Here is a 27,329-nt window from a genome sequence, read left to right as displayed (position 1 = left end):
ACCATCTTCTCCTCTTCTGGGAGATGAGAGAGAGTTGGAAGAAACAGAAATAGAGCTTCTGGTCTCAGCCTTGCCTGAGTGGCTTCCATCAAACTTAGACTCCCTCTCAAACAACTGCTTGAGAGGAACCAACACAAGCAGGACCTGAGGGACAATAAAAGAGGAAAGAGAGGATGTGCAGTGAGCTCGTCATCTACTCCAGCTATTTCTATGTTTTTCTTCTACAGAAATACGCAGGTGCTGGGTAGGTAGAAACACTCAAAAATACTTTTTTAGCTCTTTAAATGAAACGATAAAGTAGTCTAAACGTTTAACTCATGATTTAATCAATGGTCAAAATTACATTATCAGTTACATGAAGAAACAAAAAGCTAAACAACTATTTTTCTTAGGAATAGTCAGTTCATTCGTTTAATGGGCTTCCTACATTCTTTGTCACTTATTTTGATGCCTGAAAAATGATTTTTAGGTCAAATGTATGATATGCTACCATTGTATTTTATGTACTATATGAATATGCTATTATATACAAGGGTTCCCTGTATCATCTGTGTAAAGAAACATTTATATCCATGCTATGAGATTCAAGGCATAATTTTACTGTTTTAAATTATTATGGAGGTTTCCTGTATATTTGCTTTTTTGATGTGTTACTGGTGACATGCATGGTTTATTTGTTAAGTAGTTGTTTATTAAAGTAACATCCGGTTTCAACACTGTTCCTGTGGAGAAAAATGACCTATTTCATGACCACCAACTTACAGTTTCTCAAGACTGTGTTGAAAAGCAAGGGCAGCCTCTATTTTGTGCTGAAATTTTATCTGAACTATGAAAAATGTTTCAGAATGCCATTTAAATATATTTAGATAAACATTTTATGTAAATAATCTAATACCCAAAACAACAATTTTTCAGCCCAATGAAATAAAACTTGAATGAAGAACTATTGAGACCAATATGGAATGATTATATATAGAAAAGTAACTATATGAGTAATAAAGAATGACATTTCTATATCTCTACTCCCTTTTCCCTCTTTCAATCAGCGCTTAAGAATACAGAGTACAGATACATATTTGTGTTGTTCAACAATATAAGTAGTTCTTTCTTCCATCTGCACAGCAAAGATCTTGAAACAAAAGCTGCTTTTTGAAAGAACATGTTTTACATAAACATATCATTCAAAGGTACTCACGATCTTCATCTGTCTGCACTATGAGTTCTTGGCTTTCCTTCCGGCCCTCTGGGTTCATGAGGATCAGTTTCACACTGACATTGGTGTATGGTGACAGGTTAGTGATCGTGTGTTGAGGGTGTGAGTTTTCTGTATCCCAGCTTACTTCTTCTCGCACTTGTTCTTGTCCTCCAACTTGGTAACAGTAGTGGACAGTGAGATTATAACTGTGGCAACGAGTTACATTATATCCAAATGGCTCCCAGCGGATAGTGATTTGCCGAGATTTGACCTCCACTACTTCTAGTTTTCTTGGGCCTCGCATGGGATCTATTTAGAAAAGAAGACAAAAGAAAACAAGAGAGAGAAGAAAGATAAAGGCTCAAGTCAATCCCGAAGGTCACAGATATTCCTGGTTGTCCCCAACATCTGGTCTCCTCTTCTTCCTGGATAATAAATCCCTAAATCTTGGCTAGGCATTTGGCTACCAAGAATAAAGATGAAAGTTTCCATTATTTTCTGCAGATAGATGTGGCCATGTGCCTAAGTTCTGATGAATGACACGTAAGATGAAATGTCCAAAATAGTTTCTGAGAGGTGTTCTTAAAAGGCAGGGGCTCACCATCTTTGGTCCTTCTTCTTTCCTATTAGCTGGATGGAGGATATGACGTTTGGAGCTCAGGCAGCCATAGTGAATCATGAGACACTTAAATGTTAAGAATTCAAAGCAATGATGAAGGAGGAGCCAGGGTCTCTGATATCACTGAGCTATCATGCCAGCCCTGACCTTCCTACTTCCAAACTCGTCATTAGGAAAAATTAAATGCCATCTTATTTAAGCCTCTTTTTCTCTGGGTCTCTGATAAAATAAACCAATCTGTGCTTTTTTTTTGAGACGGAGTCTTGCACTGTCGCCCAGGCTGGAGTGCAGTGGCGTGATCTTGGCTCACTGCAAGCTCCACCTCCTGGGTTCATGCCATTCTCCTCCCTCAGCCTCCCGAGTAGCTGGGACTACAGGCGCCTGTCACCACCTCCAGCTAATTTTTTTTTTTTTTTTGTATATTTTTAGTAGAGACAGGGTTTCACCGTGTTAGCCAGGATGGTCTCGATGTCTTGACCTCGTGATCCACCCGCCTTGGCCTCCCAAAGTGCTGGGACTACAGGCGTGTGCCACCACACCCAGCCAAAATAAACCAATCTTAATACTGATACATGTGTTTTATCTTTAAACATTAATTTATAATTATGTAATTGGAAAACATAAGAGTAAAAGTTTGAGAATTATACATGAAATAATATAGTAAGAGAACATAAACTTCTGAGCAGAACAGGTGTTTTTGGATTTCAATCTGAATAGAATTCCACACAATCAATGCTAAAGTAATTCTTGTCTGTTCATGACAATTTCTTAGTATTCTTATTTTAGCCCAAGCTCCAGGTACAGTTTCAAGCGTAGAAATCTAAATGACATGGACAGAATATAAGCATTTTTGCATAATTTAAAACAAAATATATGCAGAGAAAGCTTAAATTTGTTTATGAAATAATGATGAAAATAAATACTACTACATAAATAACATTTACCGAGCACTTATAATGTACCATGCACTGCTACAAAAAATTTAGCATTCAGGGTTTTAGGAAAAGCCTAACCTAAAATGTTTTGTGTTATATACCCATAGGTCATTTGATTCATAATTTTGATTTTTGTTTGTCTGAAGTGTGCTCACCAAATTTGAATGTAAAGAGATCTACAATTGAGAAGGGACAATAAACTTGAGATATGAAAGCTACAGTTTATTGCACACTTACTATGTATGTGTGAGTTGCTTTCTATATATTTCCTATTCCTTAAAATAATCCTGTAAATATTTTTATTTGTAATATATAGACACAAAAATTGTGACCAAGGTAGGCTCAATAACTTGATCAGGGTGAGGGTTTGCTGTGGCACTCGAACAAATCTGTCGTTAGATCTGACAACCACAAATCATGCCGCCCCCACTCCACTGTTGTCTCTACCAAACTCAAGAGAATCAAATAAGAAGAAATCAGGATATTAAAGGTACTAAGACTTCACCTAAAACATGACCAAAGAATGGACAATATAATAAAGATCCAATGTATTTAAATTTGAGGCAAAAGTGCTGAGAGGAATTCTTCCCCCTTTTCCTGCTAATTCTATAGATGAGAGGGTCAAGGCCATATTTCCCAGTTCAGCTGTACCAAAGAGCCTGGCCTGCACTTCAGGTTGCTGCAAACTTGTCTGGACTATTGCTGAAGTTCACTTCTTGATTCCTATTTGCACATAAATTCTTTGTGTCTGTTTTCTCCATCATTTATGCCATAGAGAGAACTTAAAATCCCCCCTTTTTACCTGCAACCTCTGACAAATGAAAATGTTTAAAATGGAATAACGTTAAATATGCAACGTAGAATTTACCACATATCTGCTACAGTCATAAAATGGGATTAATAAAGATCATTCATGCTACTCTGTCCTGTAATAAATCTAAGAACCAAAGAGGAAAACTCCTCCAAGAAATCATGAGTGGCATTCTCATGGAATGTTCCTTATTACAAAATTAATTTTTCATATTTAAATTACTACTGTCGGGAAAATGTCATAAATAAATTATTTAGAATAACATTGAAGGTTTTTTTTCCAGATTAGTAACTTTTACAACTTAACGGAAATGTCTAATTTTATATAATGCTTCATTAGTTGAATGTTCATAAAAACTTCCAATAAGCTCCAGATCCCTATACGTACACAGATCAACATGCGTCCCTTTGCCCTTTTCCTTATTAATCCCAGGCCTCCTATTCATCACAGTACTGTTCTAACGCATTTTCCTAAGGTTTTCATCAATTTTACTGGCTAATAAAATGACTAAAGGCTTCAGATATTAGTTTAAACAAGAAGTACAGTTCTAACTCAATTTCAATGGAAAACTATTTTCTACTGCATAAATAAGTCTGCATCATTCAGTATTCATTATCCAAGAAAATATATACTTAAATCAAAATGCAGGACTGAAAACAAAGGCTTCTGTCTGTCTACTGGTCAAGCATTCTTAAAATGCACGCTCCCTTTCTCTGTGAGTACCTTTTAGAATTCCATCATGGTAAAATTATGTCTCAGATTTCCCATACATTTGCCAAGTACTATAGCTAAGCCTAACACAAAACAATCATTTCTATGACAAAGGCTCTAAATTGCCTATTGTCATGAGTGGTAATCAGACAGGAGACAAGAGGCTGTATGAGGTCTAAATCTTAGATGAAAAGAGGGTGGCACTCACTGGCTTGCATCTTTACGTTGAAGCATAACTACAGTTAACCAAAGCAAAACTATCTTACGGAAGCTTTTGCAGAGTATTTTCCTTTGTGCCCTCTGTGAGCCTTTGACTATGGTCTGTAGTTCTGCTGTGTCTACTAATGTGTTGCTATCAACATGGCAGGGTCAATATCAATGGGGGTAGGAAGGGTCACATCAACATAGGATAGGGATGAAGGCCTCTTTGACTCTGATTCTCATTTGTCAAAAGCTTACAGGATAAGTTAAATCAATACCATGACACAGCGACATGGTCCACTTCAGATGGAGTACTGTCATTTTCTCTTATCAGGGTCCAAAGGCAAAGTTAAGAGGGATGGGGAAATGGCTGGTAAAGCACATGCATAAAATAACATAAAGGAAATGCCATGTGCTACCATGTACCTATGACAGCAGCCTCCTTTAATGATAGTGTTGATAGGCTATGACCAATGACTAAGGAAATCAGACAATTCTTTTAACTCATACTAAGCAAATTGCCTGATTTCAATGCTTCTGTTTTTACTTTTTTTCTGCCATTCTGCAAAATTAAATTCTGATCCAGCAATGATTTATAATAATTACATCTCTAGTTAGTGTTTTATAATACCTTTGTTTTCAATGTTTCTGCAGAACGATTTCCATTAGTGTGCTGCTAACTGTGAATGAGGCATTCCACAGGGACATTTACTCTAGTGAGTTATGCTGATGATCACTGAACACTCTGAAGGGCATGACTGTAGAAATTTATCACACTGTAGGAAACAAATGGCAACTTCATAACCAGAAATGTGTAATTTTGGTAGGCTAATTGCAACTCACACTGCATTTCTGGGAGTAGAATACAAACACTGTCCCCCCCAAAACTTGGCAGAGCATTACAAGCATTCTATGTGCACAATATAAATCTCTTACAGTTAGATAACAGGGTAATAAATAGTATTCATAGGACCATTAGTTGTAGGAAATTTCTCCTCTTTCCTCACAATCCTGAAGATGCTACAGAGAATGGAATTGATTCCAAAGCCATTTTTCTTCACACTCACACCCTCTGGCCACAGTGATGCCTCCCTGCTTCCCTGAAAGGGTATCATGACAGGCCCCATTGGCATGAATCATGAGGCCAGGCGGTCCACTGTGGGCCCACTGATTCATGATAAGAGATGAGAATGGCCTCCCTATGGAGAAGTGCACTGGCTGTCGCGCCGGAAGCTCAGTCAGTGAGCTCTTACCTACTCTCCCACTGATGCCTGCAGCATTTTTCATTCTGTTCTTTTTCTGCCAGCTTGAGCCAGGTTTCCAGCAGAGAAGTCTGACCTAAGGGACGAGCAAGCCCACTTCTAGCCTCCAGCACTTCAGCATCCTATTTAATCAGTGATCCTGGCTCCTTCTACATTCAGTCCTATTTTCTATGAACAAGGGCAAAAACTGACTGATAGGATCAATTTCCATTGCAGGTTCAATTCACAGCTCATTTCTTTGGAACTCCGCACTTTACCTTCTATTACTACTACAGTGCTTTTTCAGAAACTCAATTTCAGAACCTTTGAGAGATATTTGGGTGTAATTTTAGGATCCTGTCACTGATAATCAAAAACATAGATTACAACCAATGCTCCCACTAACAGGTTTCTCTTTTCTACCTCTCAATGAACTCTATGGAGGTCTATTACAATAAAGGGAATAACAACCAGAATGGCATGGTGGGCCCCTTCAGGACCTCCAGCTATTGTACTTCTGCCTCACCAGTCACACTAGAGGGTGACAAAATAATAAAGCAATAGCTCCCTTTACTTTACTATTTAGTGAAATCAGAGCAAAGGTCTGAGTAACTAATATTGTAGTGGCCTACCCCAAAATTCAGTATTCCTAAGCAGCAACGATTCTGGGTACATGGCCTTGTTTTTAGGTGAAGTAGTTAAAGACTTTCAATTGGTCAGTGCTTTCAAGAGTTTAAAAAGTACCTTGTCAGTCAAGCTGAAATTGCTAGGATACAACAATCTTTAATTTACACTGCCCTACAGGCATCTATGTATTGGTGATGTAATGGAATGAATTCAAACTTATCCTAAAAATTATATAAATTTGAATATATTTTTCCTCCAGAATACTTTTCATAGATATCACATTAATAGTTTTCACATTTTATCATAACGAGAATCAAAAAAATGCCCTTGGAAACAATCTGTTTTTCTTAAATAAATCATACAATCCTATATAAGGGAGAATAGTATCTTCCTAACAAATAGGCCAAATTTCAAAAACAGTACTCGTTTAAGAGAAGGAAAAAAAATAGTCTTACAGAATAAATGAAGGAAAGTGTAACAATGCCAAAGTCTACACAAAATCATTCTACTTTATTTCTTGGTTTAAGATGGACATAGTCTCACCATGTCTTTCTTGTATTCCAGATGCTGGTTTGAACTCCGCCTAAATTGTAAAGGTAAGTAAACTACTGCCCAATCTCGCTGGGAAATAGATTATCTACATAGCAACTAAATAATCTAATTTAAATTATTAAATTTAAAATTAAAAAAACTAATCATTTAAACTTCCATCATACTTGAAAGCTGGAATTCCTATTCACATGTTATGGCAAACACGCAGGATTATCTTATATAATAAAATAACTAGGATATACACTTATGGTAAGAACACAGATCTCAGGTAAGGGAAAATAACACTCTAAACATAGGCCACAACTGACAGCCTAGAGGGAGCACTCCCTAGCGGTGTTAGATAATGTTGAATGTTAGGTAATGCAGTACGTCCAAATGCTTTGCTTAGTTCTTGGTTTGGCTAGTACATTTAAATAAAAATAAAGTAAAAGAATACATACTGGACCCTGGGCTAGTCATTCAAGGTACCTGGTTTTTATTTAAATGTAATGCCAAACTTTTAGAAATAATAACACTGTCAAAATAAAACAAAAACCTCAATGGATAGGACATTAATTATGCACTGTATAAAACTGACAGCAAGATTGGACACAGCTTAAGACAGAATTAGTGAAGTAGTGCATGGATCAGAGGAAATTATCTAGAATGTAGCACAGAAAAATAGAAATAGGAACATAACAGAAAATAAGAAAGGAAGATGGAGGGCAAAATTAGAGGGTGTATCTATGTCTAATTGGCATTCCAGAAGTAGAACACAGGGAACAGAGGAGAGGCACTAACTGAAGACATAATGTCTGAGAAATTTCCAGAACTGACAAGAGATATCAGTCAAAAGATACAGAAAGTATAACATATACAAAAGATAGAAAAATTAAATTCCACATTTAGACATAATGTAGTTAAACCACCAACACCAAAATAATCAAAGAGATGATCTCAAAAGCATCTAGAGAGAAAAAGCACATCACCTACAATGTAATGGCAGATTGACCAAAGAGTTCTCAACAACAACAGTGGAAGGCAAAAAACAAGGGAACAAAATATTCAAAGTACAAAGAGAAAATATGAATATGTCAACTTAGAACTATATACATAGCAAAACGATCATTCAAGGATCAAGACAAAATAAAGCTAATTTCAAAGAATTGTACCTGAGTGAACTTACTCCCAATGAACCTGCAATAAAGGATCACCTTCAAAAAGAAAAATGAGTTTTGAAAGAAGGTCTGAGATGCTAGAAGAAATGGTGAGCAAAAAAACATAAAAACTTATGTTTGTAAAATAACAATACTGTCTAATTTTAGAGCTTTTTATATATACAGAATTAGACTGCCGACAACAAGAGCATACACACAGGTAGGGCAATGCTCAGAGTTACAGTGTTGTAAGATCTTTCCATCACTGGGAAGGGAAGTTTAAGATATCAACTACAGACTTTAAGTATGCAAGGCAAACTCTCTAGGGTAATCACTATACAGATAGCCATAGGATAACACCTTCAGTAACAAGTAACTCATCTAAAGAAAAAAAGTTATTTCAGTCAATTATGGGAAAAAAACAAAAAAAAAGAAAAAAGGCAAGGGGTGAGGGGAAATGTAGAAAAACAGGAAACACCAGAAAGCAAACAGAAAAGTGGTACACAGAAGTCTACCACTAGTAGTAGTAATATATACTAGTAGTACTACTAGTATATATTACTACTAGTATATACTAGTAATGACAATACATGTAAATAAAATCTTGTCTATTAAAACGCCCAGAGAATTAAAAGTAAAATCAACATCGTGTAAAATTTTCCAAATCTGTTTACAAAAAATAAATCTAAGCTGTTTCACTACAACATTTTCCTGGAGGTTCTATTCAGTACAGTAAGAAATGAAAAGTATAAGAATGAAACAAGAAAAAACAGCACTTTAATTGTACACAGACAGTGTGACAGGCTTGGCACACAAGCAGGACCTATAAGTTATACAGAAATAGCAAATGTTAGCAAGGTGACCAAATATGGGATTAATTTTGAACTCCTCTGCATTTTTTGTATATTATCAAACTGAAACATTACTGAATTTTTTTCATTTACAACAAGATCAAATGATATAAGGAACCCAGGAATAAATCTTACAAGACACCAATAATAGATAAAAATCCAAAACCTCATTGAAAGACATTAGTGAGGATCAAAATAATTGGAATTATACCATGTTTATGAACGGGCAGACTCAATATGGTAAAGGTGTCAGTTCTCCCCAAGCTAATCTATAGAATCACTACAATTTCAATTAAAACCTAATTAGAGTTTTAAGGAACTTGATAAATTGATTCTAAAGTAAATAAAGAAGTGCAAAGGTCCCCAAACAGAACACTCCGTAGGAAGAATGAGGTAGGAAAATTTGTTCTATCAGATATCAAGAGTTATTTAAAAGCTACAGTAACTACACAGTGTGGTGTTGCTGAAAGAACAGACATGGAGCACAACAGAAATCTTGGTGTTCTATATGATAGAGGTGGCATTTCTGATTCCAGGGGGAAACACAAGTGGTGCTAGGAGAAGTGGATTCCTACTCTGTATCATATACAAAAATAAATTCCGACTCAATTAGAAGCATAAAAACCCAAATTTAATTTTTTAAACTAAAGAATGTAGGGGATTATTTTTTCTGATTACAGGGCAAAGAAATAGTTCTTAAGCACCAACTATCAATGAAAAGCTCAATAATTTATGCTACATTAAAATTAAGAACATATTTATCAAAATGTATCATAAGTGAAAACCTAAGCTAAAACCTTATTCTTGTAAAGAAGGGAAAACAACCAAACACAATAAAGACAAACGATATAAAGAGGTATTTAGTAGAAAAGTAAAAGGCAAAGCACAGAATAGAAGACATTGGCAACAGCTAAACAAACGAGAAATATTGATTATATACAGAACTTCCACTAATCACAAGAAAAAGACGACAACTCAAAAGAAAAGTTGGTAAAAGAACAGGACTTTTGAAGAAGAGGAAAATTATAGACCACAAACGTGAAAATATGCTCAAGCTTAATACTAATCTGGGAAATGCACATTAGAGTCAAAGTAAATTCCATTCTATATCCATCAGATTCACAAAAATTAGAAAGTCTGGTAATACTGATTGTTGGCAGAATGTAGATCAAAGCAATATGTTATACATCATTAATGAGAGTGGGAATTGGTACAGCCACTATAGAACACAAGTTGGCATCATCTTGTAAAGCTAACCTTAGAATACAATCCAACTGTTATATTCTTAGGCATATATCCTAGAATAGGATTTCTTCACTTAGAAGAATAACCTGGCATATTTTCAAAAATACAGTCATGCATCTCCCAAAAACAGAGATACATTCTGAGAAATGGATTGTTAGGTGATTTCATTGTGTGAACATCACAGAGTGCACTTACCCAAACATACACAGTAGAGCCTACTCCACACCCAGGCTATAGGGTGCCGCCTACTGCCCCTAGGCTACAAACCTGAACAGCATGTTTCTGTATTGAATATTGTAGGCAACAGAAACACACTGGTAACTATTTTTGTATCTAAACATAGAAACAGTACAGTGAAAACATGGTATTATAATCATATGGGACCACAGTTGTATATGTGGTCTGCAGTTGACCAAAATGTCATTATGCAACACATGACCCTATAAATCTCTCTAGGCCTCATCCCCAGAGACTTAGATTTGTTGGGCCTGCAATGAAGCCCCAGAATTTGTATCATAAGAAGCAGCCTGGGTGATTCTTGTCATCAGAGAAATTTGAGAAACAGCCTAGAGCCCTGCTATTCAAAATAGTGTTGGTTCTCACACCAGCACAGCAGCATCCCCTGGAAGCTTACTAGGAATGCAGACACTCAGGCCCTACTTCTGACCTCCTGAAGCTGAATCTTCACCTGCACACTGAAGTTGGAGAAGTTCTGTCTTAGAGGAGTGTTTTTTCAGAGTGCAGGCTGTATCCCTAGGTCATATCACAGTGGCATTTGTTTTAATGAAAGAGAATAGAAAAGAAACATGAAAATGGATTTAAAAGATATGGATTGTATCATGTAATAACCATGTAACAATGAAAATACATTTCATGCTGCATCTAAAGGGTTTGAAAAATGCATTCCTAGAGAAATTCTTCCCACTGGGCACCAGGAGACATGTACAGAAATATCTTTACCAGCGTTATTGTCAAAAGAATAAAAAAGAAAAGCAAGGAAACAATCCAAATATTTACTGAGCCAAAAACAGATAAATATCCCTACAATGGAAAGTTAGACTACAGAATTAGCTATGGTTATGAGCTGTATTGTGTTTCAGAAACACATAATATTGAATTAAAAAAACAAGTCCCACAAGCCTACTATGATGCAATCTTATAAAACTGAAAAACATGCAAAAGGAAATGGTTTAAGAATACATACGTATGCGATAAAACTATTTTAATAACAATGTAAGAGAAGAGCAAAGGAAAAATTTACATAAAAATGAAGATGTCAGCTACCTCTGTCCTGGAGACACAGGGATAAAATGAGCAGAAGACTACAGTTAGGGGAAAAGGTTCTAGAAGTATTCTGTTTTTTAAGATGGGAAGTTGATTATTGTTATGCTGCACAATTTATGTAGGTTACATATGTCCTTTTGTTTGTATCAAATACTACCTAACTTCAGAAAACATTATTACAGGAAAGACATGAATATCCTAGAAAGATTGTTGGCTCTTTGAGATTTCCTTCCTGGAGAACAGTATATCTTGGTTCTTCTGAGAGAGGTATAATGGTTACTATCAGGCAAACTTAACTTAAAGGAACCAAGATCATACGTCATTAAAGATTCAGCAGTTCCACAGATACCCCCATGGGATGGAGTCCTCTGACTTGAAAAGAATTACAAAGCCCCCTCTTTCGAAACACACAATAATAGGCTTCCTACCAGTAATATTCTTATCCCTGAAACTAGACCTTGGTTCCTAAAAGCTGAGCCTCAGGCCTGAGTGCAGCCTGGCTCTGACACTTGGGTACAGTTGTTGCTCCCCCTCCCCTCACCCAAACTTCTGAATCTCATTCTTGGAAACTTAGCGCTGGATCTGAAATGGAACTCAGCGCTGTCACATCAGGAGGAGGAGAGCAGTCAGGCAGGTTACCATCCAAGGCCACAGCTAACCCACACGGTACCTCCTTGCAATTAGAAAAGAGAGCCCCCCTTCCTTCCTCAAGACACTTAACTTTCATCTGTTGGAAAACTGCCACAAAAATACACAAAACTACAAGGTTTATGTTTATGTAAGTTTCATGATAAAAAGATACACTTTCTACCTGATATACATATATGCTGTGCACACTGAAAGTCCTTAGAGAATATATTTATAATTAACAATTTCAGAACTTATGATGAACCAAACCTGCAAAAGTGAATGTACTATGAGGTATGCATGTTGACAGGAGTGTATGAGTGTATGGAGGGTTGTTTTTTTTTTTCAGGAAACTAATACCATTTATTCATTTACCAGAGTTCAATATTTATATTCATATTTATACTTAAACTACATTTTCTCCAAGGTTCATATTCTAGTTACTCCCCGCTAACTTATCTGTCCCTCCAGCCACTGCCAGAATGCTTTCCTGATCTGACAGTTCATCTGCAACAATCAAAGGACTTCTAATTCATGCTCTTATCATCTGATTAGTCTTCCCATTAAGTCACAACTATCAAAGAGATCACAGAACCGTTCTTGCTTTCCATACCAGTCAAGCAAATCTATCTGCTGTACTTCAAATAAGGTCCTCCCTCCAAAATTAATATCTCTGTTCAGACTGATCCAATATATATACAGTGGCAGCCATCTTTTTATCCGCCAAAAAGTAGCCTTGAGTTCCTTTCAGTCTTGGTTCAAAATCAAATCCCTTTATGACTATTCCTTCTTAGTTGCAATAAAAACTCACAGACTTGGCCGGGCACGGTGGTTCATGCCTGTAATCCCAGCACTTTGGGAGGCCGAGGTGGGTGGATCACAAGGTCAGGAGTTCCAGACCAGTCTGGCCAACATACTGAAACCCTGTATCTACTAAAAATACAAAAAAACAGCTGGGTGTGGCAGTGTGCGCCTATAGTCTCAGCTACTTGGGAGGCTGAGGCAGGAGAATCACATGAACCTGAGAGGCGGAGGTTGCAGTGAGCTGAGACTGTGCCACTGCACTCCAGGCCAGGTGACAGTGCAAGATTTCGTCTCAAAAAAGAAAAAAAAAAAAAAACCTCACAGACTTTCATGGACTCACATGGTCAAGATCCCAGTATATATATGTTTATTATGTTTCTCTATGTCTTATTGCATTCTGTAACTATCAAGTTACATATCTCATCCCATTAACATGAATCTTTATCCTGGAAAATGCCTGTATTTGTTAATCAACATATTTGGTAAAAGGATACTAGTACAATATAATATATAGCAAACATTTAGATCAGTTCCTTTGTCTCATAAATCAACTCTAGAAATATCTCCTTTTCTGCAGTATTTACCTATTTTCTGTGAAAAGCCTTTCCGAGTTTCTGTGTTGTGACTCACATCTCTGTTGTGCTTTTCTGTTTTAAGGAAGTCACACAGGCACTATAAACAAGGCTTTCACTCACCACTGGAACTGTTCGGTTTTTGCCTGAGCTTCTTGATGACATTTCCAAAGTGTAAAGTTCATCACTATGGAAAGAGCACCACTGCTACACTCAAAATTAGAATCTTGAATTGTTTCTATACAGTGGAACAAACAGGCTGCAATTCATCCTATAGATGAACTTTACAAGGAAACTGTTGTATGAAACAAATATGAGTCTGCAGTAAAAGACTTCCTTGATATTTATTTCAGACTATATAAAACAGGAGGAGGCAAAATGATTTTCACAGAGTTTTTTACAACTGTCAAAAATTGGTTTGGAATGGGTTTTGACCTTTTGTAACCCTCATAAAGCTATGATATCCACAAAAAGCCTTGGAAATTTGGAACTGATATTTTACCCAGGGCAAAAGAGAACCCAAACCATTCACTCTTTGCTACAGAAGTAATGTAATTAGTGATGAAAAAAGTGAATCAAATACAATTTCAGTTTTACCCAAATGTAACTATTACCTCTAGTTAATACTAAGCAGATAAGTGTTACTTAAAATATTTTTACCTGTTTAGAGCCTCCTATTTTGGTATTTACAATCTTCTTATGATTAGATAGATTTCTGTTTGAAGTTGTTTACAAGTCTGAGCAAATGGTTTCACAAAAGACCACACTCAACTCTGCTAGATTGATGGCTATACTGTAATTATTCTTCTCTGTTCTCACCAACAACTTTTTTTTTTTTTTTAAAAAAGACTTCCTCAATTTAAAAGAGCATATGATTGATAAGTTAGTTCTTATTTAAAACCTAGGTTTTCCATTCTGCTAATCTTCCAGGGAAGCTCGGGGAATGAGATGACAGAAAACTCAGTTTCAGCAGAAGAGTATGTTCTCAGCACCCCACTGACAACTGGAATGGCAGGGCAGAAGGAGGTATGCTACGGAAAAAATGAACCCGCCACTTTTATTTTAAATAGATAGAAAGAAGGAAAACACAGGTTCTAACTTGAAATTATTTCTATGCCAAATGAAACAACTTTAAAAAAAAAAAGCTTGCTCCTTTAGCAAAGAGCAGTTTACCTCTCTGCTGAATTATCTCCTTATTTTCCTACCAAATTTGTTCCATTTTAGTGTCAATTTTTCCCTAAACATAGTTTTTGTGTGGGATCAACTCCATTTTCCCACCAGTGTCAGACTACTTTGCAATACTTTTCTATCCCTCTCAAGCCTAAGGTAATCTGAGTAAGCTCAATTTGCTGATTTAAAAAATACAAAGGCAATGTAGATGCTTTTCATTGTTTTCCTGGAAGCCAAGGAATCAATCATTTATTTACTGAAAATAGACGGATTCATACTCACTTATTCTAACCCTCTTGGAGGCCTGTCATCTGTTCCGTAGCCCTTCAAGAAGAGTCCATTACATGTGTTTATGAATGGCTACCCCAAACTTCCTTTCCAAATTAACTTTTGTCTAGATTCTATAGCACTCAACTGGAAAAAGTTCCAGACATCCTTGATTTTCACAGTCCACCAACATGAGGAGAGTGTGGGTTGCACAGCCCCAGGAGTCCCTGGCCAATTCATTCATGTACCACACCCATCTTACCCCCTTCCCTCTAGGTTCTGACATTCAGCTATCATGGTGGGAGGTTGGGGAGCACTGTTGGGGATGAGGGTAAGGTGGAGTTTTATAAAGCTCTCCAGGTGACTCAGAGACCACCCTCATTCCACCTGGTCATGAACCCCTGAATGGGAAACATGTACACACATACGCTGTATTACTAATTTAACACCTAGAGAAAGTGCATTGTGTGACTGATATAAAACAGAACTTTTTTTGTTTTTTGGTGCTATCCTCTTTTTCAAAATTTGCTATTTTTGTAGGTATTACTTTCTTGAATACAATAACAATGTAACTATCACAAAATAGGAATTATCATATAGGTAATTCTTCATTAAACTTATAAAAATGAATCACAGTTTGATGTGCATATCTTTCATTTTTAATTGTTTATTTGCCATAAAATTTTTTTATTACTACCAAGTATGTTTCCTTGAAATGCTGCTTAGAAGTGGCTTAAAAACTACGGAATACATTGAACCATCTTAATAAGGTAAAGCATTCACTTGCCATCTAGTGTTCCATTTAATTTAAAATGCTCATGATTCTTACCATGTTGAAAATTAACTAAAAATTTTCATGAGGATCCACAGCTATTAATTCTAATGGGTTACAGATATGATAAATAACTTAAAAAGTCTTAGTTTCGTTCATTCTTTCTGAAGTTGAATTCTCAGGGAAGAATCAAATCTTTCAAATTAAGAAAAAACCTTTATTTGGTCTAGTATCTTCTTGCTTATTAATACCTTGTTGCAATAGTACATAGCAGGCAGATGTGGCGGGGAACACTCCCTGAGCAAGTGTGGAGAGGTGGTGATGCTTAGCTTTGACTTGGAGGTCCAGGAGTACAGGTCTGGAGGACAGCCACATAATGTTATTAATATCTCATTTATACCATGAATGATGCAACTGCACAAAGTCAATCTGACCACACTGGGAATACTGGGGAATGGTGGCCCCTGAAACTAGATCTTCTTGTGGGGAAGGGGAAGGCAGGGAGAATAAATGATGTCATGGAAAAAAATGTAATAGATTCAAGTACAGAAACCACGTCAAGGAGGACCCAGAGACACACGGACTGGGGCCCTGGGGAGGGGCTGGGATAGGGAATCATACTTCTTCCCTGACTGTTCCCTCCCTCCCCTGCTGCAAGTTGGGAACTGATTTAAAAACATAAACACAAGAGTGCTGACACAGGATGGATACAAGATAGAAAATAGATACAAGATACACAGAGGATAAGTGGTATACTCAGCTATGCATTAATATGTGGAGGTTTTAGAAGGTCAATAAATAATTGCCTTCTCTTTCAGGTTCTCAACTGAGAGATACACATACCTACTGATTTTCGACAAGTGAAGATTTCATTAATATCAGATTTTTTACTGTATTAGTCTGTTTTCATGGTGCTATGAGGAAATACCCAAGACTGGATAATTTATAAAGAAAAGAGGTTTCATTGACTCATAATTCTGCATGGTTGGATGGTTGGGGAGATCTCAGGAAACTTACAGTCATGGCAGAAGGTACCTCTTCACAGGGTGGCAGCAGAGAGAATGAGTGCCAGCAGGGAAATGACAAGCATTTATAAAACCATCAGATCTCATGAAACTCACTCATTATCATGAGAACAGCATGGAGGAAACCGCCCCCATGATCCGATTACCTCCTCATGGTACCACCCTTGACACATAAGGATTACAATTCAAGATGAGATTTTGGGTGGAGACACGGCCAAACCGTATCAATTACTGACATAGGTGACTGAAGAAAAAAGACTTGATTTGTGGAAGTCTGCTATTACAATCATTCTTAGTTTTCCTCACTTAAGTCCCTTTTTTCAACATCTTTTTGAGCTAAAGTTAATATGTCATAAAATCCACCCATGTAAAGTGTACAATTCAATGGTTTTTAGTACATTCACAGACCTCTGTGACCATCACCACAATCTACGTTTGGAACATTTCCAAAAAGAGATTCCACATCCATTAGCAGTCACTCTCATTTCCCACAACCGTCACCACCCTGTGCCCTTGCAATAACTAATCTACCTCCCACCTCTACGGGTTTTCCTACTCTGGGTATTTCATATAACTGGAATCATACAAAATGTGGTCTGTTGTAACTGGCTTCCTTTTACTCAGCACAATGTTCCCAAAGTTCATCCATGTTGTAGCATGTAGCAGACTTCACTCCTCTTTATTGCCAGGTAATATTCCACTGGGTAGATATACCACATTTTTTTAAGCCATTCATCAGTTGATGAGAACTATATGTTGTTTCCACTTTTTGGCCATTATGACAAATGCTGCTGTGAACATTCATGTGTAAGTTTTGTTTTGAGACAGTCTCACATTGTCACCCAGGCTGGAGTACAGTGGTGCAATCACAGCTGACTGCAACCTCCACCTCCCAGGCTCAAGTGATCCTCCCACCTCGGCCTTTTGAGTAGCTGGGACCAGAGGTACATGCCATCATGTCCAGCTAATTTTTGTATTTTTTATTAGAGATGGAATTTCACCATGTGGCCCAGGCTGGTCTTAAATTCCTCAGCTCAAGTAATCAGCCTGCCTTGGCCTCCCAAAGTGTTGGTATGACAGGTGTGAGCCACCGCACCCAGCTTACATACAAGTTTTGTGTGACACATGTTTTCACATGTGCTAGGTATATTCTTGGGTACCTAGTTAGAAGTAGAATTACTGGGTCAGATGGTACTCTGTCTAACCATCTGAGGAACTGTCAGACTGTTTTCTGAAGTGGGTGTATTATTTTACATTCCCACCAGCAATATACGAGGGATTCAATTTTTCCACATCCTGGCCAACACTTGTTATTTTCCATATTTTTTGATAGAAATCCTAGTGGGTATAAAGTCGTATCTCACGGTTTTCATCTTCATTTTCTGTTTTTTCTTTTGAGACAGAGTCTTGCTCTGTCACCCAGGCTGGAGTACAGTGGCATTATCTTGGCTCACTGCAACCTCTGCCTCCTGGGTTCAAGCGATTCTCCTGCCTCAGCCTCCTGATTAGCTGGGATTACAGGCACCTACCATCATGCCCAGCTAACTTTTGTATTTTTAGTAGAGATGGGGTTTCACCATGTTGGCCAGGTATTTTTAGTAGAGACGAGGTTTCACCATGTTGGCCAGGTTGGTCTGGAACTCCTGACCTCAAGTGATCCACCCGCTTTGGCCTCCCAAAGTGATTACAGGTACAATATGTTTATCATTGTGCCCACATGTCTTGATTACTGCAACTGTGTAGTGAATCCACTCTTGAGTCATATTTACACATCCTCCATTCACTGGATGATCCAAGCACTCTGCACTCCCACCTAGGGATGGTTAATTTATCTCTAGTTGTAGAAAAGAGCATTTGTGTCCTGTGGACAATGCCCAGAAGAAACTGACTGAATATCTTCAGTTCCCTTTTCAAATGTCATCTATTCAATGAATCATTGTTCTCACAGGACGAAGTGAGAGCTTACCAAGATTCTCCCCTTGAACAAACTCTTGTCAGGCCCCAATGAGCTCTCTTGTTGACTAGACCTCAACTCTGGCCTATAAAGACTTGAAACACTAACACAGTTTCTAAAAGCTCAAGGCTTCATCTGTAGGCTGATCCTAGCCCCTCTGAGAGTGCCTGCCTGAGAAAACTCCAGACAGAGAATTTGTTGTTTGTTCCATGGCAATCACTTGAAGATGGGGCTACCGTCTCCCAGTCTTAGAGGGTGCAGGAGCCCGGTCTCTGCCGAAGAGTAGAAACTTAACTTCTATGAGCACTAGCTAACAAACCCAGATGGTTTCACATGGATTAACCCTCCCTTTCTGCTTTTTATAATTTTTCATTTCCCTGACTCTCCTGAGACCCAGCTTGCCCCCTCTCCTTCCTAATCCCTCATTCTCATTTATAAATGCCCAGTCCTCTCTGCACAGATCGAGGGTGACCTTAGATCATGCTGGACTCTTTTCCCCACTGCAATAATTATTACTTTAACTAGTGTTCAACTTTGTTTATGTTTGATAAGAAGAAGGAGAGGGAAGAGGGTTGGGGAGGTGGCCCTGACTTCTCCATGGAAGCATCAGGATTGTAGGATAAACATTCCTCCCAACATGGAGAACAATGTGAAAAAGAAGTGGGAAAAAAAAAAAAACCTAACTAGCATACCTCAAAAAAACAGCATCAGTACACTCAAGTCTCATTTCTGATGTAAACTTAGAATAGCAAGCATATAATAAAGATGCTACCATAGGACCAAATAACTGAAAGAGAGGAGAGACAATCCAGGCAGAGTGGACCATACTGATGAAGACATAATGTCAGGTGATCACACAGCCTGTCTGGGCAGCAGACTAAAACCACAACTTCAGGTTAACATTAAGAAATTCTACCAGTGACTAAGAAGCTCCCAGGCAGGGACTAGAATCTGCAGCACATACGAGGCATATTACTAAGAAAGAGGGCCAGGTACCACCATAGACAGGCACCTGGTTGCTTGGTAAGGCTAATAAGTTAGGATCTGATCTCCTCATGTTATCACCAAGATAAAACAGGCTATACAGGAACCAGAAGCAAGGGAACTAGGTGCTGAGCGGCATGTTCTCTTCACATCTCCCTTGCATGAGATCAGCAAAGGGCCTGAAGACAGTACAGGATTATGCCTACTGAGCCCAGTGTGCCCAGCTGTGGGGAACAGAGGTCTGAGGACCTGGGAAGCAGACACAATAAGCAGCCTGTAGGCGGTGGAGACAGAGTGAAGAGGGGAAGCCTGCAGAAAAGGGGGAGTTGGAGGGTCTACCAGGGGAACTGTCTTGGCGATGGGTACTTGAGGCTTGGACCAGGAAAATGGCAACATGAGAAACAATCCACGGGCTGTGATCAATTAGGTGGGCAGGTGTACTGCAGGAAGGTGGGAAAAGGAACAGGAAAAAGACACCCAAAAAGCTAGCTCAAACTGAAGGCAGTATTGCCAGGACAGGGGACAAAGGGACAAGAGCTTAGCCTGAGATGCTCCCACTGCTTGCTGCTTGAGATATCCACAAAGGACACCCAGCATGTCACTTACACTAGATCTGAAGCTCAAGGGTAGGGGAAAAGGAGTCAGAGGTTATGTGGTTGTTCAAGCCAGCAACATAGATGGCGATTCCAAGAAAAGCATTTAAAAAGAATAGAAGGATATTGAAAAAGACCACATTTGCTGTAATAAAGTGCAGTTTATTTTAATTTTGTTTTTCTTTTAAGATTCTTCGAGGCATCTGCCCTCTCATATGAAACTGACAGTAATAAGATATTAAGAGTTATAATTTTTAAACCATTAATTCTTTGATATATGCCATTTTCAATATATTATTTTACAATACATTTTACTTAAATTTTAAAAGAAGATAAATACGTTTTTAGTGAAGTGAAGAATTTTTAACTCTGAACTAAAGCCAACTGCTATTCAGATTTTTATATTTGGTACATACTTAATAGTTACACATTTTAGAGAATGCCTCATTTAAATTCTAATGTATTTTAATAAGCAATGAAAAAAAACACTCAGTATATATTTTTTCTTAAATTACCCCTAGTGCTTGATTACTCCTCCACAATCAAAATCGTCTTAAATACGAATGATACAAAACAAGACTACAGCCTGAATGTCTAACACAGAGATTTTAGCTGCTTGTTTAAGATGACATACCTAGCTATTCAGTAATCACTTTATAATAACCCCTTTCATTTCCAAATCTACTTAGCCATCAGCCTGCAGTGAGGAAAAAGCTGGCAGCAGTTTTTACAACTGCACATTAGTTTTACATTTCATGACAAGCTAATTCTAGAGAGTTCTAAAGACAGACAAGCATGGGCCCTTGTGATTTTCTTTCCTTTGCATGAAGGAAACATGTGTCTAGCTGATAAATGAAAGATAAAAGAGTATAGACATATACTTTTCACTTCACCCTTGCGGCAGTGACAGTTTGCCCCATTGCACCCTAGGTGCCACAGTACAGATCTAAGTCAACAAAGAGTAAGTCTGATGACTGTTCATCTGCTTAAGCCAACTCAAGCTCTAATGCGAGGACTTTGAATCCCAACCACAAGTGGACTTAATCATAGTATGGCCAGCTTTTCATAAGAAGTCCTGGTTATAAATGCTGCACAAACACACTGCAGGACATTGCTTACACATCTTATAAGAAAGAAGATATAACCACACTGTAGTAGAAATGACAAATATGCTTGGCCTTTTTTTTTTTTCTGTCACACATGGTGCATCTCAGTGCAGACTAACTCAAAGTCATATCTTTAATGATGTCTGTAATTAACTTCAAAGCCCCACCAAATGTCAAGTGTGTGTCTATATACCACCAAGGAGCTGAAAGAGTAGAATGGCTTTCAAGGCACTATTTAATCCAATCTATGATCCACACCTGAGCAATACTTTAAGCTCTTGGCTTATGCTTTTAAGGTTGCTGTGAATTTCACCTGGTAAAATGACAAACCATGGTATCAATCTTCACAGATGTTAGTAGCTCCATCCTTGAGCAAAGCCAGGCACAGATGTTGTTTATAATGTGGTACAGAAATAAATGGGATATGCTATTTCATACATCAGTCTGAAGAAGATGTAGAAGGACGTTCCTGCTATCACTGCACTCTATAGCTGCTGACAAACTGCATTAATTCCAAGTCATTACCACCAACAATGTTAGCTAAATGGAGAATGTGAGACAAGACTTTACTGAACAAGTGACAAGACTGCATGGTCACATAAATCTATGCTAAAGAAATGTTATCAATTAATGCTGCATGGCTCAATAGCAGAGTTAATATTTTTTAAATGGAGAGATTCTGATAGGTGTAATCAACTTGAGCCAAGGAATATAGGATGAAATCAATTTTAGCAAGTTCACTCTCAAATGCAGAAACTGATAAATCAACAACATTCTCCAGATCAACTGGTGAAATAAACTTTGAACTCCTCAGTGCATCAAGGTCCAGAATGAACAGAAATAGCTCTCTCATCAAACAATTATATGTTTACTGTTTTAAATATCTGACAAGGCACAATAGAACACAGATGTGAAAATTTAAAAACTTGAGATTAAAAGGTAACAAACGACAAGAAACTCACTTGTAGTTTTTTACTGAACTTTTTCTAGTTCCTCACATAAAAATACATATCACTATTTACAAACAAATCTGTGATTCTGTTCTTTAAATCTTACCGCTTTCAATGACCTTGAACTATACCTTATTCCTTTAACTTCAAATCAGCTTCGATTCGACACATAACTTTAATAATTGCACCCATACCATGAGCCCAACGCAACCTTACACTTTGTCATACCCAACCATCCTACGGGAAGCAGGATTAGTGCCCCTGGACCTGGGTAATCACCCAAATAGAAAAATAATTCTCAATGGGAAGATGACTAGAATGAGAGTGAGAACAACAGGCTTCATGCTTGGCTGCACATATCAAGCATAGATATGTGGTAGACACTCTAAGAAAGCATGCCAGCCAGAACTTCTTTACCCTCCACACGCTCAAACACAACACACCCAGAAATCTTCACATGGGATGCATCTAATCCTCTACTTCTGGGGAAATCAACGCTGAAAGGCTTCATTTCTTCCATCTCATAAAATGACTACTTCTTTGGTAAAGCCAAGAATAAAAAACATTTGAAATGTCTAACCCTAACTTGTTCTATTGGTTTACAATATGCTGTTTGCAATATATCTGAAAAGGTTTTTGTTTTCTTAATTGGGGTTTTCAATTATTTCTGAGCAGGGCCCAGGTATCCATGGATATAAAAAGGTCCTTCTCATAATTTTAAAGGTTCAAGAACTTCTTCGGCCTTATCTACATGGCCTGTCACCTCTAAAAATCTTCTATCCTGGAAAATAATAAATAGGGATCTATAATTTTAGTTAGACATGGGAAATAACTGCAAGAGATCTACTGTACAACATGATGACTGTAGTTAATGACAATGTATTCTATACTTGAAAATCGCTGGGAGAGCAGATTTTAAGTATTCTCAGTACAAAAAAAAATGATGTATAGAGGTGATGCATATTATTTTGCTTAACGTAGCCATTCCACAATGTACACACATTTCAAAGCATGTTTTATACCATATATATGTAATTTTTGTCAATTTAAAAATGTTTAAAAGAAATAAAACGAAAAATATGGATCTTAGCAGGTATCAAATACCACATTTTAAATAATAAAGATAATCTCTACCATTTTCTGAATACTTATTATGGAATCAAACAGTATTGTAAACTGGTATACTTGAGTATTTTTAAGAGAAACAAGTATAAAAGGAATGATTCTAAAATAACATTAAAACTTTGTGGAAATATTAAGATTAAGATGGATCTCCTTTAATTTTCATTAAAAAACAAACCTGAACAAGTATTATATTGTTGAGGAGAGAAATACAGTAATCTGTAAAGGTTCCTACAACTTTTTATGAAGCTTCATTTTCTTATGCATGGTTTATATGCACATAAAATAATATATAAGATTTAACAGGTATTTGCAGTTCTGACAACTGCATTTTATTAACTTTCAAAGGCTGGTTTCTAGATAATAAATCTGGTATATTCTAATAATGCAAGTATTAAAAATCTCTTACAGAATTAGGAATTTGGTAATTACTTCTGAGTTGCATAAAATCATAAAATGTATCAGGTTTTCTCTAATATAATTCTGGCAAAAAAAACCCTGAAAATAGTTCCAGTTATTTACTAATATTCAGACCAATTCAAGACGTTGCAAAGGCGCGCTTTACTATGGATTATGCTCCTAGAACTAACTCTAACAAATATCCCAATTCTGGCTATGTGCATACTTCAATCACGTTGCAGTTTCCAGAATTAAAACTGGGGGTAGGTGGTAAGACAGAGACTTGCATAACAACAATCAAGAGGCTGACTAAAGGGCTGCTGGAAATACTACGAACACTGTGACTATAAGATGACTGGAAATATGGCTATGTGCTAAAGACCCAAAAAGCTGGCCAGGCACAGTGGCTCACACCTGTAATCCCAGCACTTTGAAAGTCCGAGGTGGGTGAATCACTTCAGGCTAGGAGTTGGTGACGAGCCTGGCCAACAAGGTGAAACCCGTCTCTACTAAAAATACAAAAATTAGCCAGGCATGGTGGTACACGCTTGTAATTCCAGGTACTTGGGAGGCTGAGGCACAAGAATCACTTGAACCCAGGAAGTGGAGGTTGCAGTGAGCTGAGATTGCACTACTGCACTCCAGTTTGGACGACAGAGTGAGACTCTGTCTCAAATAACACCAAAAACCCACCAAAGCTGGGTTTTTAAAACTGCACAGGTTCCTGTCTTCCTCCTACCCTCTCCACTGTTTCTCACTAAAACCAATGAAAATATGATTAATACGACAATTAATTTTGTTCTAAATTCCAGAGATCAAGTCCATTTCAGGGGTAAATCTGAAGATACCAGGGTTAGAGCACAGTCCAGTGGAAGACAGAGATAGCCACATTTAGAATGTCTCTATTCTAAAAGATTCACAAGTAGTATTTGGGGAGAAATCTTCATTCATTCAATAAATAATAATTGAATATGCACCATAAGTTAAGAGGTGATATAAACATGAAAAGACAAGAAGCTCAGAGTCTATTACAGCAGTCAAACATAAATAATTTTAATATACCATAAGAACTGCAAAAGTAGAACCATGTTCAAGGTCAATCAGTGACACATAAAGAAGAGGAAAACACCAAAATTATGAGATAAACGTCACTGATCAGGAGCTAACATATGACACTACGGCTCCCACCTCTGCACCCTTCCACATGCTTTTTGGGTGTGTGTATTTCTTACTAGTCCATCACGATCTCAGACCTTGTCTTCTGCAGATTAGCAGAGTTCTACCACCCAATCCACAGTCAGCCTTTAGAGAGCACCCCAGAATTAACTTAAGGGAATTAACTCACTTAAGATTTTACAAATCAGAATTGGACTGAAAAAAAAAATAATCAGAGGATTGGAAACTAAAAGATTTGTGAAGCTAGGATATTAGAGAAAGTATACTTACAGGAATTCAGACTGTTTTATTGATATATACATTCGACTCATTTCTCAAAATGAACAATTTAGTACCTCAAGAGAAATGGGTATTTTCAGTAACTGCAGTTAACTAAATATAGGCTTCTCACACTTAAGATGTTGAATCAGCAACAGAAGGACAGTATGCTGTCTCATTAATTAAATAGTAAAATCACGTTTAAAAAGGAAAGGGAGACTTTTCAAACATCTAAAGAAGCCATTATCTGAAGCAGAAAATATTTTTCCTCACAAGCACATTTCTGAGCGCCTGGAAATTAGTAAAGACATAAGAAATTTATTTCCTGTAAAGTAGATGAGAAAAAGATGTGATAATTGTAACTAATGAAGGCATTAAGTGTGAGGAGAGGCTACAAAGCTACTATAAGAAAAAGCACAGGGATTTTGAAGAAACCTTTATCTAGTCTGAGAAGACAGCCCTAAAAATAGACTTTTCTCCTTATCTTACATGTTTTATTCAACTTCATATATTACTTATAAACAACACCAGATCATTCTGTCCAGATCATTCATTTCTGGCTGAGAGACTCATTCGCTTAGGGAATGATTTCTTTCACAAAAGAAGGAGCCCATGGCCGGGTGCGGTGGCTCACGACTGTAATCCCAGCACTTTGGGAGGCCGAGGCGGGCAGATCACAAGGTCAGGAGATTGAGACCATCCTGGCTAGCACGGTGAAACCCCGTCTCTACTAAATATACAAAAAATTAGCCGGGCGTGGTTGCAGGCGCCTGTAGTCCCAGCTACTCGGGAGGCTGAGGCAGGAGAATGGTGTGAACCCGGGAGGCGGAGCTTGCAGTGAGTCAAGACAGCACCACTGCACTCTGGCCTGGGAGAAAGAGCAAGACTCCTTCTCAAAAAAAAAAAAAAAAAAAAAAAAAAAAAAGAAGGAGCCCATAATCCCAGTTCAGAAGAAGAGGAAGTTCATTTAGCATAAACCTTAGGACTGATAAACACCCAGTAAACAGCAACTTTCCTGCATTTAAAATTTATGCCACTGTAGACATGAGAAAAACTGTATTTACATAATCAGTTGTAAATACGGCCATCTTTGAGCCACAACAACACACACCCAATTTGGATATACCTACATCACATGTGCACTCAAGTGAAGCACCCAAATTAAGTCTTCAGTGTTGCAGGAGCTCAGGTAACAGGGGAGGAAATGGTGCAGAAGTCAGAGAGTGCCTGGTTCTGCAAACTGGTCTTAAATCTAACCATGGTTAACAACATGTCTGAGAAAGTATAACTTTTAATCTGTGTATAGCTGAGTGCCCACACATTACATTCTGTCCACAAAAATTCATTGTGTGCTGCAGTGAAAATAATAAAGTCACTTGGGAACAAAGTACTTTCCATTTACTATTTTTGCACCTTAGCCAATCCTCCTCCCTTGAGGAACTTATATAGCTAGAGAAACTGAGTAGAAAAAGAGGTCTTCTACCTACAGCCTGGGTTCCCACTGTTTTAGTGTTAAAAAGGAATGAAGGACAATTTAGTACAACTACTTACCCAATGCATAAGCCCCTCTATAAAAATCTCCAAAAGGTTACTTTGCCTTCTGTCTCAGCATGCATTGCCTTGGGGCAGTAGATGCTGTTTGGGACAAATTAGAGTGTAGAACATTTTCTATTGTGCCAGAACAGCCTCCTTGAACCAACTCATTTTTCCTTTGAAACCAAACACAATAATTTTTATCCTTCTGTTCCCCGGAGTTACCCAGACGCATGTGAGGAGCTATCATGATCCCCCAACTCTTCCTTTCTCACAGTAAACACCACCAGTTGATGCAACCTCCAGCATGATGTGGCTACTCAGCCTGAAACTATCCTTTTTTGTTGTATTTCAATAATATTTGGAGTGTTTACTCCATTTTGGCACCTCATTCTTACTAAGGCATAGGTGCTCTAAGATACTCAGTAAGGTGTACACTGAGGCATAATAAATATGTCAGTATTATAAAATCATTTCAAGTAGCTTATTTCCTTATTCACCTTGAACCTCAATTTTTAAAAAACAGAGTTGTTAAAAAATAATCGAGATACAAAATACTGTGCATATTTAATGTATACAATATGATGAATTTGGATATATCCATGTACC

At 37.6% G+C, this 27,329-nt stretch overlaps 1 protein-coding gene across 18 annotated transcripts in view; it reads right to left on the bottom strand.

Annotated features, from left to right (window-relative positions):
* Window positions 1-27,329, bottom strand: part of PTPRM (protein tyrosine phosphatase receptor type M) — an 834,094-nt gene that overhangs the window by 335,449 nt on the left and 471,316 nt on the right. For all 18 annotated transcript variants that reach the window (XM_055238011.2, XM_055238031.2, XM_055238021.2 and 15 more), the window contains one exon: window positions 1,196-1,504. In XM_055238011.2, the coding sequence (XP_055093986.1) occupies window positions 1,196-1,504 (309 nt within the window). The remainder of the gene's footprint in view (window positions 1-1,195; window positions 1,505-27,329) is intronic.

The sequence above is a fragment of the Symphalangus syndactylus genome, chromosome 1, assembly GCF_028878055.3.
Source record: "Symphalangus syndactylus isolate Jambi chromosome 1, NHGRI_mSymSyn1-v2.1_pri, whole genome shotgun sequence".
In the NCBI taxonomy this organism is placed as follows: domain Eukaryota; kingdom Metazoa; phylum Chordata; class Mammalia; order Primates; family Hylobatidae; genus Symphalangus; species Symphalangus syndactylus.
This window is presented reverse-complemented; position numbering and strand designations above follow the sequence as displayed.